At 42.5% G+C, this 14,680-nt stretch overlaps 1 protein-coding gene across 1 annotated transcript in view; it reads right to left on the minus strand.

Annotated features, from left to right (window-relative positions):
* Window positions 1-2,146: 2,146 nt before the first annotated feature.
* Window positions 2,147-14,680, minus strand: part of RNF17 (ring finger protein 17) — a 56,075-nt gene continuing 43,541 nt past the window's right edge. Inside the window, exons 33-38 of the mRNA XM_076328648.1 lie at window positions 10,199-10,309; window positions 5,916-6,072; window positions 4,520-4,655; window positions 3,005-3,194; window positions 2,532-2,633; window positions 2,147-2,173 (exon numbers count right to left, since the gene is read on the minus strand). Of these exons, the coding sequence (XP_076184763.1) occupies window positions 2,535-2,633; window positions 3,005-3,194; window positions 4,520-4,655; window positions 5,916-6,072; window positions 10,199-10,309 (693 nt within the window). The 3' untranslated portion in view covers window positions 2,147-2,173; window positions 2,532-2,534. The remainder of the gene's footprint in view (window positions 2,174-2,531; window positions 2,634-3,004; window positions 3,195-4,519; window positions 4,656-5,915; window positions 6,073-10,198; window positions 10,310-14,680) is intronic.

The following is a 14,680-nucleotide window of genomic DNA, read 5'->3' on the forward strand; positions in this document are numbered from 1 at the left end:
CTTTTTCTAATTTTTTCCCATTTCTACTTTTAAGAAGCAGTTTATTGATTCAGTATTCTGTGATGTGTGGTTTAAAGGGTGTTTTTTAAATCAGCTGTCAGTGAAAATTCATCAAACAGCTGTAGATTACCTTATTTTAGACATCTAAGAGAAGATTCCTCAATCCAAGGTAAAAGGTTGTGCTGTTGGAACCCCTGCTGTGGTGAAATACAGCAGGCGGCCAGATTTAAGAGTCTGGGTATCAGTTTACTTATTGCTTGACTTCAAAGAGTAAATGAATGGCAGCATTCCTTTTTGGTTAGCCTTAGGCTATTCTTTTTCCTTCATAATCTTATTTTTTTTTCTTAATCTCACAGCTAGGAGGCAATAGCATTAGCAGACCCCAAACTCTGTTCTGTAAACTGCTCTTCTATATTTGTAAGACTAGGACAGATGAGACTGTGGGACAGGTTAATTATCCAGTCTACTCAGGAATGTGGGAGGAAACACCAGTAATCAACAAAGGTTCTTCCACCTAACAGGCATTTTTAAGCAGACTTGTCTTTTAAAATTCTGCAGTATCTACAAGCAAAGTGGTACTGCTGGCGTGTCTGCTCTAACTCTCCATTGTGGTGGATGCTGAAAAATTTGTTTCATTCTCTTGCACAGCAGAAGATACTCATTTTACTCACTTTCTTCCCCTTGTCCCCCCTGCCCCCCTTTCTCTTCAGTGAAAGCAAGCTCTGTAGTTACTATGCCTGTGCCCTTTTTTACTCAAGGGGTAAATCAACTTGCAGTAGTGGGAACTGTGTTCACTCACAACTAAGTTGCTTGGGTGGGTGCATAGGCACATCCTGGCCTTTCTGGCAATCTTAAACAGCAGCTCTTACGTAATTCAGAGCTAGTCCCTTTCAAGATGGTTGATAAACAACTTTCCTTATTTTCATTAAAAAAAAAAAAAAAACAGGAACACATTTTGAAGATGAGCACACGACAGCTCTATAGGGTATTTGCAACAGCATATAGTACGTCTGCTTAATACCAGAATATGTACTAAAACTGTGAAAGAATCCTTCCACTGCTAGTATAAATGGGCAAGCTACCCTTGTAGCATGCCTGAGCAACACTACTGAGAGCAGTTTGTACACTTGCTTTCCTGTCATCTTGAGCGAAGAGACATGCAGAAGGTTATGTGTGTATGTGCACAAACATGGGAACAAACAGAACCACAGGAGGTTCCCTCTGAACATTAAGAAACACTTTTTTACTGTGAGGGTGACTAGGCACTGGCACAGGTAGCCTAGAGAGGCTGTGGAGTCTTAATCGTGTATGTCTTTTCCTTGATAATCTAGACAAAATTCTCCATGGGGAGACTGAAAGGGGTTGAACTTTAAATGTAAAGAATATACTACACTAGTACAATGAAGAGACATCCAAAGAAACCTTACATACTATAGCAGTAAAGGAAAACAAGCTTTTCGATGCATGCTGAGCAAGCTCCTATTTATTCCAATGCTTTCAAATGAACACTGCAGCTCCAGGAGTAGGAAGGAGGTGCAAGGACACCCAAAACACATCCATCTCATCATGACTGAAAACAGAAAACACGGCAGCAATACAAACATGTTCCAGAACAAAGACAGTAACACTCCCCCACCCCCAACTGTTCATTCCTGATCCCAGACTCTGGTACTGGAGAAGTCTGTCACCAAATATGCCTGAAACATAAACAAGAGTTACATCACAGTAATAAAACTATCATCTTCCCTCCAAGTATTCTAACAAGATACTAGAACAAGTGTGCCCAGCATCAGCTTTTTATCTATTTCTTTACTACTATACATTAATTCCATCTACTCTTATGAAAAGGATTATCACAGAATAATACTTAAGGTCCTAAGGTCAAGAGATTGAGGTGTGAATATACAGTTTCACTAGTTCAAGATCCAAAAGTGTTGGGAACATTATCTATAAACATAGATTAGAAGAGTGCTTATTAAATGGGAGGGAAAAGGACTACTTAACACAGTTGGCCAAGAAATTTGAAAATCCAAGTCTCCAATATTCTCTGTAGACAACACATACTATAAAGCTTTTCATTTAAAATATTCCATGTTTGACTAGATGTATGGACATCCACATGTTATCATGGATCTGTCTGAGAACCTCCGGCACAGGACATTGAGATCAAATGCTGAAAATTAAGAAAAACAATTAATTTTGATTGTTTGGGCAGAGTACACTGCCACACATCTACAAGTTATCTTCTTCAGTTACAAGCAGCAAAAGCTCTTTCTGTTACATCGCCTTAGGGCTCTTTGTTTCAGTACCTGTTCGTTCTTAAAGCTATACTGTGGGCTTCAGTAATGTGTATGTAAAGAAATTCATTTTTTTTAACAGCATTTTATTTTATTAAAAGAGTGGAGAGAAGGGATTTTTTTTTTTAAACAAACTCTAGTTGTCAACATTACTGACAGTTAAGACTGCTTAAAACTTCTGAAGTCATACCTTTGTAATGGTATGATTTTGTATTTCATATTCACTGTACTTACACGTCACTCATCCAACTCTGCAAGTCCCATTTCTATCAGTTTCATATGAACTAGGTTTTGGTCATCTTCATACAAAGAAATGGTGACCTCTGGTGAAAGAGCCTGAAAACCAGAAGTTGACAGAGTTCTGACAATAACAGATTTAAATCTCAAGCTGACCCATAGTAAAAGTTATTTTACTGGCTATACTCACTGCCTAAATGGAACTGTGAGTATACAAAGACTATTTCTGTTTTTAAGTAAAGGAAACTTGTTTTAAAATGACAGGAATGCTCAGAAACCTTTTGTTTGCAGGATTAGTAAGAGCGCCACATGATTTTCTCTCTTCATCAGCATTCCTTCATGGTAAATGGTTCACAATTTTAAATTATGAGGATTCACAGTAAAACAAATACTCAGAAATTATACTCAGAGTGCTAATAAGCATTTTAGGCTGAGCAAGAACTAGGAGGGGAAAAAAAAATGTTTCTCACAAGTATGGAAGCAGAGAGCTGTTTTCCTTCAACGCACTCCATCATAGCCCACAACGCTTCCACACTCCATTCTGGGCAATACGGAATTCTTTTCACGTTTTTGTCATATAAAGCAGGTTTAAATCCAGCCAACAGAGCTCGTACTGCCTGAACAGGGTACTTCAGCAGATGATAAGGTATGTGACGCAATCTAAAACAAAAATGAAAAATGTTTGCCTGCAACAATCCACCTGTCAAGCTAAACTGTCAGTATGGACATAAGGATAGCTTAAAGGTTCATGCAGTAGATGTGCAGTGTGGAAACTGGGATCAGAGTCCCTGCTCTACAGTAACATGCCGGTGTCACACCGAACAATTCATCGGGTAGGGCGAGGCCCTCTAAGGTACTTCAGCACAGTAACTATCAAAAAGCAGGCCAGTATCGTACAGACCCCTCAGCCCGCCAGGCACACTGGCTCCCCATTACACTGCTTGGGGAGGAGTCTCAAGTGCCTAATACAGATTTGAGCACAGGAATGCAAGCGTAAGGTCATCACAATGCAGGGTCCAAATCTGGTGTGCCTGGAGAATGACACAGACCTTTGTGGTCCAAGTGCTTCACACCTGGATGTGATCTAGACACACTACTGGAAATAGGTACCTTAGTTTTATATTATCATCTCCCCATTCTTCTATCTTTCTATCCCAGAAGCAAGGGAATGGGGAAGCAGAGCAAGAAGTGCAACCCTGAAATAAAACATGCAATCTCTCCCTAACAGTCCGTGAAGCAGGAAATCTCTTCAAATCCCCATTTTGCCCCATCTTCAGCAAGGACCTGTAGATCCCCCAATGAGCTCAAGAGCAAGTCAATGTGATTAAGCAGTATATATATAAAATGAAAGTGCTCCAAGAGAGAAAATTCAGGCAAGCTTAGGGGACCCTAAAAGCCTGGGGTGTTTGAGACACTTAGCTGACATCTGTTTGTCAGCACAGGAGCAGTTCCTAGAGCAGCTCAGCACCAGGCAGAACAGGGATTTGAACTTCCAATTTGCACACAAGCAGTGTAAAAACCACTCAGATACTCCCTTATCTTACTCCCCAGCTGTCTTCTATGCAGATTGCAGTAGAACAGGATCAGAGGGTTTGTTTGTACACCTGGAGGGCTCAGTCCTTATTTTGTGTAAGCTTCTTGGGTGCAAAAGCAGATTATAAGCCTGAGCCTACTTCACAGGTTGAGCAACCTGAAGATGATGGAGAAATCTGATATTATAATAATGGGCTTCTCAGAACAACCCGAGAAAGAGAAGCAGGTGCACAACGCCATACCCTGCAGACAGAAATTATTTAACCAGCCAACCAACTTTCTCTCCAACTGAAATCTAATGCTAAAATATTATAAATAATGTATCTGTAGTTATATAAAAATAAATAATAATAAATGTAAAAATACATACACTTATTTGTAAGTATATGTTTTATAATGTAAGTGTATACATAGATAGTAATTTTACACGCATTTTTTTCTTATGTGTTTACCTGCTTGTTGGGACAACTGAAAAACTACCATAGTCAACAAACTGAACCAGGATCTTAACAGGGTCAAATTCTTCAACGGAGAGGAGCTTTGCTCTATACCATAAACCATCCTGGTATTCTACAAGGCAAGGCATTTCTGTGAAAAGAAAAACAAACATCACAAAACACCCCAAAATATACTCACAGTGCAGTAAAAACTAACTGAACTTGAAAATCCGTTTTACTTTGTGACCGAGATTAAGATTTTTTTCTTCCTTCTCTAATTCATGCTCCTATTTTGTTCTATGTATCCTCCAGTTCTCTCCGAACTCCAGTTCACAATCGTCAGTATGCAATTAAAGTCAAGTTTCTCTACCTCACATGCTAATCATGAGAATTAACAGAAAATTGCTTGGTAAAGATAGTGATTAAACTTTTCAACTTTGACTCATTTGCACATTTCTGTTAGTAAACAGATCGATCTGTAAGAGAACAGACAATAGTCTGGAGGACACAAGGCAGATGCTGCCTGAAATCTCAACCAGAATTTTACTAGTTGGCAAAACCAAGTACTAGCAATAACTGGTTTCTTCACAAAGTTCTAGACCCGCATATGTTATTTTAGGCCCAACAGCTGTGGACAAGATAATTAAAGCCCATCTTTTGCCTAAACAGAGAAATCCAGCATTAAAGTGAAGTGATGCTCTTTAGGGTTCACATAATTTCTAACTCTTGGTAACATGATTTTCTGTACATAACTTGTGTCTTTTGAATACTTAATAGCAACATTTTCCATTACAGCTTCAGTGACAGTCACCTTAAGGGAGAAGTTTTATTTTTGCCATATGCAATCTAAACTCAGTTCGTCAACTTTAACAGGCATAGCATCATAGAATCATTAAGGTTGGAAAAGACCTCTAAGATCATTGAGTCCAACCATCGACCCAACACCACCATGCCCACTAAACCATGTCCCTAAGTGCCTCATCTACATGTCTTAAATACTTCCAGGGATGGGGACTCAACCACTTCCCTGGGCAGCCTGTTCCAATGTTTAACCACTCCTTCAGTAAAGAAATTTTTCCTCATATCCAACCTAAACTTCCCCTGGTGCAACTTGAGGCCATTTCCTCTCGTCCTATCGCTAGTTACTTGGGAGAAGAGACCGACACCCACCTCGCTACAACCTCCTTTCAGGTAGTTGTAGAGAGCGATAAGGTCTCTCCTGAGCTCCCTTTTTTTACACTCCTGATTATAGTGTATCGTATGGTTATAGTGTAGTGTTATTCCTTACTCTCCAAAAGTTTTATTTAAGTATACATAGAAATATAATTATTCCTATTCTTCAGAAATAAATAATTTCAGGCTTTTTGTACATCCACATGAAACAACAGGGAAAATAAACACACTAATATACCTGTTCGGAAGTGTGTTAGAAAAGGAAGAGACTCCACTCTTTTATTGCACCATTTCAGGGCTTCATCAAGGCTCTCCAACTCTGAGTCACAGCTGGCATCTCCCTCTGTGGCGAACTGCTTCACAAGGTTCGTAGAAGGATCAAGGCAAATATATACCTACTCAGAGAAAAGGCTCTCATATTACAATTCTTGCAGATGACTTGGAACCTTGCAATTCCATCAGTGATCAAGGATTATTGAAAGATTACTTGTTCCCACGTTTGAAAGGTTCAGCACATCCTTGCTCCCCTTTCTTCTTTCCTCAATTTATGAGTAATTTCACATTTACACTTTTTTTTTCCAAAAGCAGAAGACAGTCATGATTTATTAACACCACATTTCAATGTTAAAAAGTAAGAATGAAAGGAACGCACATACTAGAGAATATACCCATATAAGATTTCACAGCTGTGTCTTACTAGGATTCCTCCCTCCTGCTATTTGGTAAATAATCTCATTTCATAATATCAAACCAAAGACTAATTTTAAAGTTAACGAAAGAAGAACTTTTGAAATGGTGTTTTGTTTGCTATGCAAAGACATTCCATTCACCTAATTTCTAACTGGATCATCAGAATAATGCTGTAGGTCAAGGAAATGAAAGTTTAAACAACATGCACAGACAAACTAAAATCTACGTAACAGCACTTAACTGAAATGCCTTTTTTTTTTTAAACAGAGCCATTTCAGAACATTACGGTATTTTACTGATAGTCCGAACAAATTAATGAGTAGGTTATTATTTTTTCTAAACTCAGCATTATAATATACTAGCCAGGAAGAAAATTAATTTTAATTTTCTAATTTGTACACAATATAATCAAGCCGCAACTCCATCATGCAACTGCTACTTAAATCTATTGGAGTCCAGAGCAGGATCTAATGCTTACAATTATATATCATGTTCAAAAGCAAGAGTTCAATCATTTGTACAAAATGAACCAAAAAATGTTATAATGTTTCTCCTGTAAGAGAGGAAGCAGAATATAGAATTTAAGAAAAGCCCTTTTCTAAGACACCCAAACAGTTCCATCTTGTATTTAACCAAAACAGTTGTGTATGTACTCTATACATGTTTTTTTCTGAAGATGTGTATACTCAAGTGAATTACAGAATCATAGAATCATAGAATAGTTTGGGTTGGAAGGGACCTTTAAAGATCATCTAGTCCAACTCCTCCTGCAATGAGCAGGGACATCTTCAACTAGATCAGGTTGCTCAGAGCCCCGTCCAACCTGACGTGGAATGTTTCCAGGGACGAGGCATCCACCACCTCTCTGGGCAACCTGTGCCAGTGTTTCACCACCCTCAGCGCAAAAAATTTCTTCCTTATATCTAGTCTAAATCTACCCCCCTGTAGTTTAAAGCCATTCCCCCTTGTCCGGTCGCAACAGGCCCTGCTAAAAAGTTTGCTGCCATCTTTTTGATAAGCCCCCTTTAAGTACTGAGAGGCTGCAAGAAGGTCTCCCCAAAGCCTTCTCTTCTCTAGGCTGAACAACCCCAACTCTCTCAGCCTTTCTTCATAGCAGAGGTCTTCCATCCCCCTGATCATTTTCATGGCCCTCTTCTGAACCCACTCCAACAGGTCCGTGTCTTTCTTATGCTGAGGGCTCCAGAGCTGGATGCAGTACTCCAGGTGGGGTCTCACCAGAGCAGAGGAGAGGGGCAGAATCACCTCCCTCGACCTGCTGGCCACGCTTCTTTGGATGCAGCCCACGATACGATTGGCCTTCTGGGCTGCGAGTGCACATTGCTGGCTCATGTGCAGCTTTTCATCCACCAGTACCCCCAAGTCCTTCTCGGCAGGGCTGCTCTCAATCCCTTCATCCCCCAGCCTGTATTGATACTGGGGGCTGCCCCGACCAGACTAAGTGCAGGACCTTGCCCTTGGCCTTGTTAAACCTCATGAGGTTCACACGGGCCCACTTCTCCAGCTTGTCCAGGTCCCTCTGGATGGCATCACGTCCCTCTGGCGTGTCAACCTCACCACTCAGCTTGGTGTCATCTGCAAACTTGCTGAGGGCGCACTCGATCCCACTGTCTATGTCCTTGATGAAGATATTAAACAGTACCGGTCCCAGTACGGACCCCTGCGGGGCGCCACTCATCACCAGTCTCCATCTGGACATGGAGCCGTTGACCACTACCCTCTGGATGCGACCATCTAACCAATTCCTCACCCACCGGACAGTCCACCCATCAAATCCATACCTCTCCAGATTAGAGAGAAGGATGTTGTGAGGGACCATGTCAAAGGCCTTACAGACGTCCAGATAGATGACATCTGTAGCCTTTCCTGTGTTCACTGATGCAGTCACTCTACCACAGAAGGCCACTAGGTTGGTCAGGCAGGACTTGCCCTTGGTGAAGCCATGCTGGCTGTCTCAAATCACCTCCCTGTCCTCCATGTGCCTTAGCATAGCTTCCAGGAGGATCTGTTCCATGATCTTCCCAGGCACAGAGGTGAGACTGACTGGCCTGTAGTTCCCCAGGTCTTCCTTTTTTCCCTTTTAAAAATGGGGGTTATGTTTCCCCTTTTCCAGGCAGTGGGAACTTCACCGGACTGCCATGACTTCTCAAATATGATGGATAGTGGCTTAGCAACTTCATCCACCAGTTCCCTCAGGACCCGCAGATGGATCTCATCGGGTCCCATGGACTTGTGCACCTTCAGGTGCCTTAGATGGTCTCAAACCTGATCTTCTCCCACAGTGGGCGGCTCTTCATTCTCCCAGTCCCCACCTTTGCCTTCTGCGGCTTGGGCGGTGAGGCTCGAGCACTTGCTGGTGAAGACCAAGGCAAAAAAGTCATTGAGTACCTCCACCTTCTCCATATCCCGGGTAACCAGGTCTCCCATTTCATTCCGGAGAGGGCCTGCATTTTCCCTCATCTTCCTTTTATCCCCGACATACCTACAGAATCTTTTCTTGTTGCCCTTGATGTCCCTGGCCAGATTTAATTCTATCAGCTTTCTATAGCTTTCCTAACCTGATCCCTGGCTGCTCGGACAATTTCTCTGTATTCCTCCCAGGCTACCTGTCCTTGCTTCCACCCTCTGTAGGCTTCCTTTTCGTGTTTGAGTTTGTCCAGGAGCTCCTTGTTCAGCCATGCAGGCCTCCTGGTGTTTTTGCCAGACTTCCTCTTTGTTGGGATGCATGGCTCCTGAGCTTGGAGGAGGTGATCCTTGAATATTACCCAGCTTTCTTGGGCCCCTCTTCCCTCCAGGGCTTTGTCCCATGGCACTCTACCAAGCAGATCCCTGAGGAGTCTGCTCTCCTGAAGTCCAGGGTAGTGAGCTTGCTGTGTGCCCTCCTCGGTGCCCTCAGCATCTTGAACTCCACCATTTCGTGGTCACTGCAGCCCAGGCTGCCCTTGAGCTTCACATTCCCCACCAGCCCCTCCTTGATGGTGAGAATAAGGTCCAGCATAGCACCTCTCCTCGTTGGCTCCTCTACCACTTGGAGAAGGAAGTTATGATCGACGCAGTGGGGTGAATTCATATTAGATCATGATGCTGAATTTAAAGCAATCACTTCAGTACTATAAAACCTGTTTTTTGGTTTACAGATTTACCAAAACAACAAACACAAGCACTTCAGTATAAATCAATCCACTCAGAAGATGTTAGATTTTGTTACACAATCAGCTTCTCACTGTTTCCTGTTCTCCTATTTCATCATTCAACATTCAAAGTCCACATAAGAATCTTTTATTTGATCAATGAACATTACATTCCACCTTTTGCCTGGGAGACTACTAGAGGGAAGTTGTGTGGGTTTACACAAAAATCAATGATCAATCATCAACCAAAGGCAGTAAAATACAACTGTAACAGCCAGAAAATGTTCACATTACTGTACGATGTTCCAGTAATTTAATTTTTGGACAATAAAGAAGAGATAAATCATTATAGTTCTGCCAAGTTAAAATCCAGTGACCTATTTTCTTATTATACAAGGTGAGTAAGTACCAGACTGCAGTATTGTAATTCTTAAAATTCTGTTTTTAGGGAAATGGTCAGTATTTATTTCTCTGCCCCACCCAAGAGGGTATTTCAAGTAAGAGTTCATTCAGATAGTTGCACTGCACAACCATCTGTATCAATAACTCAGTAGCATTTTGCAACCTTACTAATACTTTTTTATATTATCTAAAATCATTAGCCGTGATTTCCTTTTCACCAGTATGATGGGATCGCAACATTTCCTGTCTGCAACATATATGAGAAGTTTACAAAATGTACCTCCTTAGGGGACACCAAATGGGTAACTCTGACAGGAAAGGTATCTCCTGGAATAGGTAGCGGTGGCAACATGTATGAAGGCGGAACAGGAACATCTCCTTCAAGTAGCTCCTAGACCAAGACAGACCTCAGAGTCAAGCATCACATTTAGTAACAAAATGCAAACTAGCTTTGGTATGATTTCTGGTTCAAAGGAGTTATCTAATAATGTAAACAGTGTGTCCTTGATGAAAAAAATATTAATCAACATTTCCTTTCAATACTTACTAGGTTTTTAAAAAAGCTTTAGCTAAAAGATAACAGAACTAGTTAATTAACACTTTTAAAATATAAAGAATATATCTTTGAAATGGTCCTAACATACTGACTTGCTAACTTGATTGCCATTAATTCAGAAATGTATTAAATATGGAATTCCCTTTAAAGAGAGAAAATATTTAGAAAGAAAAACTAAAATAATAGCAATTAATTGGCAAAGATTAACCTGAATGCCACGCCCAATGTTACTGCAGTTTGCCAGAGCAAGTTATCCCTTAAGAGAAAGGCAAAGGATAATTTAACTCAGCCACCAGAATTATCACTCCTTCAAAAAGATAACAGATTTTGCAAAGTACAGATACATAGTCTCAGTAGCATAGCATGCTCCAGTGTGTCTTCTTCTAGAACCACGTATTTTACAGTTTGAGTTCTACAGGCCGTTAACTCATTTGGTTCATGACAAAATAAACCTTGGTGCCTTAAATTATGCCTTTATAATAAGGATGTATAGCACATAGCTTAGCTGGATCATAGGTCATGAATACAGCTCCTATTATCTCTTGTACTTTAATATAATACATAACAGAAAGTACAATTTCTCTAAAATACATTTTATTTTTATACATCTACTTGATGAAGTTTTCATTATGCCCAGAACAGAAAGTGGAAGCAACCAGATATATATAACTGCAAAATAAAACAATAAATTCTGACCCTTTCTTCCCCCTGCATGATCTGACATAGGATACAGTACAAAAAACCATTATGTTCCTTAGACTTAACTAGGAAAAAACAGCTTTTCCATTGAAAGTATGTACTGCTAAGATTAAAAAAAAATAAAAATCTATCTTGATAAACACTAGTAAAGAAAGGATGTCTAACTATATCATAGATACATACAAACTAAATGCCAGATTCTGCAAAACCATCACGAACATTGTGACAGGCCATCTGGCTACACCTGGCTCTAAAGGTTCAACTTAAATTCCAGCTCATTCCCAACTGAGCACTGCACGTAGCTCAGCTGGGTATCTTAGTCAGCTCTTGTGCATGTCTTTGAAAGAAAAACTGCATTCGCATTTTTGTTGTTCATGTTAACAGTCTTTTCTTATTGTCCATAGATTGGTTACTACTAGATCTCCCACAGTTAGGCATAGACAGTCCAGTTGTGAATACTGATACTACGATGTTCTACCAAGACATCTTTAGGAGTTACCTATTTCAAAGAGTTGTCCCCCATCCTTTCTACCTTTGTGCCTATTCTTTAAAAATCTAAAAATGGCTTACATTCCTTATTACATCTCTAAAGCCATAGCAGAAATTACGTGTTTTTAATATATAATTTACACATCACATAACACTGCACACTTAATGAGGCAACCGAAGAGTGCTTGTCAGCATGAAGAATTTAATCCCAACTAAGTAAATAGTAGGCTGCAGTGCAGGGTGTTATGTTGTACTTCCTTCTCTACCACATGCAAAGCTTTGTTTGTGAACAGCCTACATGAGCCCACCAAGTAGTGTGAGGCATTAAAGACATCTTTAGGATGATGAAGACCAAAGTGATAGTCTGGCAAGTCTCAGTTTCTGTATTTCCCTGAAACGGACAGGATATCTTAGACTTTACTCTCATATTGACAAAAGGAAAGCAGAACGGGCTTTCTATTTAGGTGTTTGCAGAATGCTTTTCCACTAGTCTTGTTGCAAACACCAGTGACAGAACATGTCTTCCTGCTGTCAGAGATGGTGGGACTTCTGACCCACACAGCTGGCCTTCAACCCACATGGCTGGCCTTCAACATATGTCCACAGCCATTTGACACCCCCGTCCTTCATCCAGGCTTGTCCTGATAAATTCCTAACAAGGAAACAACAGCTTAGGGTATCTGGCAGGTCTTTTAGTCATACAGATCATTGGTTTTAGAGGAAATTAACTTTCTATTTAAAAATGGGTAATAGGGACAGGACAGATAGCAATCTTAGTGTTAGAATTTGTAATGATGCATGCAGTACTGTAACACCAACTGCAGTATCTGCCCTCATCTATCATGGAAGTCCATGCAGAATCACAGAATCATAGAATCATAAAGGCTGGAAAAGACCTCTAAGATCATCGAGCCCAACCGTCGACCCAACACCACCATGCCCACTAAACCATGTCCCTAAGCACCTCATCTACACGTCTTTTAAATACCTCCAGGGATGGGGACTCAACCACTTCCCTGGGCAGCCTGTTCCAATGTTTAACCACTCTTTCAGTAAAGAAATTTTTCCTTACATCCAATCTAAACCTCCCCTGCCGCAACTTGAGGCCATTTCCTCTCGTCCTATCGCTAGTTCCTTGGGAGAAGAGACCAACACCCACCTCACTACAACCTCCTTTCAGGGAGTTGCAGAGAGCGATGAGGTCTCCCCTCAGCCTCCTTTTCTCCAGGCTAAACAACCCCAGCTCCCTCAGCCGATTCTCATAAGACTTGTTCTCCAGACCCTTCATCAGCCTCGTTGCCCTTCTCTGGACACGCTCCAGCACCTCAACATCCTTCTTGTAGTGAGGGGCCCAAAACTGAACACAGTATTCGAGGTGCGGCCTCACCAGTGCTGAGTACAGAAGCACAATCACTTCCCTACTCCTGCTGGCCACACTATTTCTGATACAGGCCAGGATGCCATTGGCCTTCTTGGCCGCCTGGGCACACTGCCGGCTCATGTTCAGCCGGCTGTCAACCAGCACCCCCAGGTCCTTTTCCGACAGGCAGCTTTCCAGCCACTCTTCCCCAAGCCTGTAGCGCTGCATGGGGTTGTTGTGGCCGAAGTGCAGGACCCAGCACTTGGCCTTGTTGAACCTCATACAATTGGCCTGGGCCCATCAATCCAGCCTGTCCAGGTCCCTCTGCAGAGCCTTCCTACCCTCGAGCAGATCAACACTCCCGCCCAACTTGGTGCCATCTGCAAACTTCCTGAGGGTGCACTCGATCCCCTCATCCAGATCATTGATAAAGATATTGAACAAGGCCGGCCCCAAAACTGAGCCCTGGGGAACACCGCTCGTGACCGGCCGCCAACTGGATTGAACTCCATTCACCACAACCCTCTGGGCCCGGCCGTCCAGACAGTTTTTTACTCAGCGAAGAGTACACCTGTCTAAGCCATGAGCTGCCAGCTTCTCTAGGAGAATGCTGTGGGAGACGGTGTCAAAGGCCTTACTGAAGTCCAGGTAGACCACATCCACAGCCTTTCCCTCATCCACTAGGTGGGTCACCTGGTCATAGAAGGAGATCAGGTTGGTCAAGCAGGACCTGCCTCTCATGAACCCGTGCTGGCTGGGCCTGATCCCCTGGTTGTCCCGCTCATGCCTTGTCAGCACCCTCAAGATGAACCGCTCCATAATCTTCCCCGGCACCGAGGTCAGGCTGACAGGCCTGTAGTTCCCCGGATCCTCCTTCCGGCCCTTCTTGTAGATGGGGGTCACATTGGCAAGCCTCCAGTTGCCCAGGACCTCCCCCGTTAACCAGGACTGCTGATAAATGATGGAGAGCGGCTTGGTAAGCTCCTCTGCCAGCTCCCTCAGCACTCTTGGGTGGATCCCATCTGGCCCCATAGACTTGTGAGCATCCAGGTGGCGTAGCAGGTCGTTGACTGCTTCCTCTTGGATTATGGGGGGTTCATCCTGCTCGCCGTCCCTGTCTTCCAGCTCAGGGGGCTGAGTACCCTGAGGATAACTGGTCTGACTGTTAAAGACTGAGGCAAAGAAGGCATTAAGTACCTGAGCTTTTTCCTCATCCTTGGTGACAATGTTCCCCCCCCGCATCCAATAAAGGATGGAGATTCTCCTTGGCTCTCTTTTTGTCATTAATATATGTGTAAAAACATTTTTTGTTGTCTCTAACGACAGTGGCCAGATTGCGTTCTAGCTGGGCTTTTGCCTTTCTCATTTCCTCTCTGCATGACCTAATGAGATCCCTGTACTCTTCTTGAGTCGCCTGCCCCTTCTTCCACAAGCGGTAAACTCTCCTTTTTTTCCTGAGTCCCAGCAAGAGCTCCCCATTCAGCCAGGCCGGTCGTCTTCCCCGCCCGTTCTTCTTACGGCGTATGGGGACAGCCTGCTCTTGCACCTTTAAGACTTCCTTCTTGAAGATCGTCCAGCCTTCCTGGACCCCTTTGCCCTTCAGGACCGTCTCCCAAGGGACTCTCTCAACCAGCGTCCTGAACAGGCCAAAGTCCGCC

The sequence above is a fragment of the Aptenodytes patagonicus genome, chromosome 1 (genome assembly GCF_965638725.1).
Source record: "Aptenodytes patagonicus chromosome 1, bAptPat1.pri.cur, whole genome shotgun sequence".
NCBI lineage: Eukaryota > Metazoa > Chordata > Aves > Sphenisciformes > Spheniscidae > Aptenodytes > Aptenodytes patagonicus.